Genomic DNA, 714 nt, shown 5'->3' with positions numbered 1-714 from the left:
AGCAGGAACAGCCCATGGGTGTCACGCTTCAGCCCAGCTTTAAAAGGCCCTGCATCCTTCCCTTAGTCAGACCGTGGCCCTTAATTCCCCCCTTTCCCACTGTGTCCATGTGTCTGGCAGGTCTGCGTTCAAACTTGCCGGTGCCTGCGAGCAGGGTAGTGACTATAAAGGCTGCACCTTACCTCCTCCGCCTCGGCCAGCTTCCCCAGAACAAGGTAGATGCAGCCGATGTTAAAGCAGATTTTGGCAGGGGGGTTCTGGACGGCCGTGAAGGCATCCAGGGCTGCCCTCCACTCCTTCCTGTCTGCTGCACACACCCCTTCTTGCCACAGCCGGATCGTCTCCACGAGGGACATGGCGCAGTGAGAGCAGGATGTGGGATCTCCGGCGGTGTTGCAGCTCTCGCCCCTCTCCTCGTTCTTCCTTGCGGTGCTGCTCGACCCCTCTGGCTCTCTTCTGCCTATATGTCTGCCTCCCCCGCTGCCCGTGTTGCAAACCTGGCAGGAAGTGGCCTCACGCACGTCAGTGAAACGCAGCCCTGGGATGGGGAAGTGGGGCAGAGGCTGCCTCTGCTGCAAAGGGGTTCCACGCTGAGCTGCCACGGGTTGCACGCCAGGTCCTCTTCTGGCAGCCACTCCTCACCACTTCGGGTTTTGCTTCTCAGGGTTTTTCATGAGAAGCCATGGATTTTGTCAGCTGGGTCATTGATCAGTC

General features: G+C 59.4%; 1 protein-coding gene across 1 annotated transcript in view; it reads right to left on the bottom strand.

Moving 5' to 3' along the window:
• Window positions 1–504, bottom strand: part of NCF2 (neutrophil cytosolic factor 2) — a 12505-nt gene extending 12001 nt beyond the window's left edge. The window contains exon 1 of the mRNA XM_009642659.2: window positions 183–504. Within this exon, the coding sequence (XP_009640954.1) occupies window positions 183–356 (174 nt within the window). The 5' untranslated portion in view covers window positions 357–504. The remainder of the gene's footprint in view (window positions 1–182) is intronic.
• Window positions 505–714: the final 210 nt, after the last annotated feature.

The sequence above is a fragment of the Egretta garzetta genome, unplaced genomic scaffold, assembly GCF_000687185.1.
Source record: "Egretta garzetta isolate BGI_Z169 unplaced genomic scaffold, ASM68718v1 scaffold187, whole genome shotgun sequence".
NCBI classification, from domain to species: Eukaryota; Metazoa; Chordata; class Aves; order Pelecaniformes; family Ardeidae; genus Egretta; species Egretta garzetta.
The sequence above is the reverse complement of the archived record's forward strand: the minus strand, read 5'-3'. Positions and strand labels throughout refer to the sequence as shown.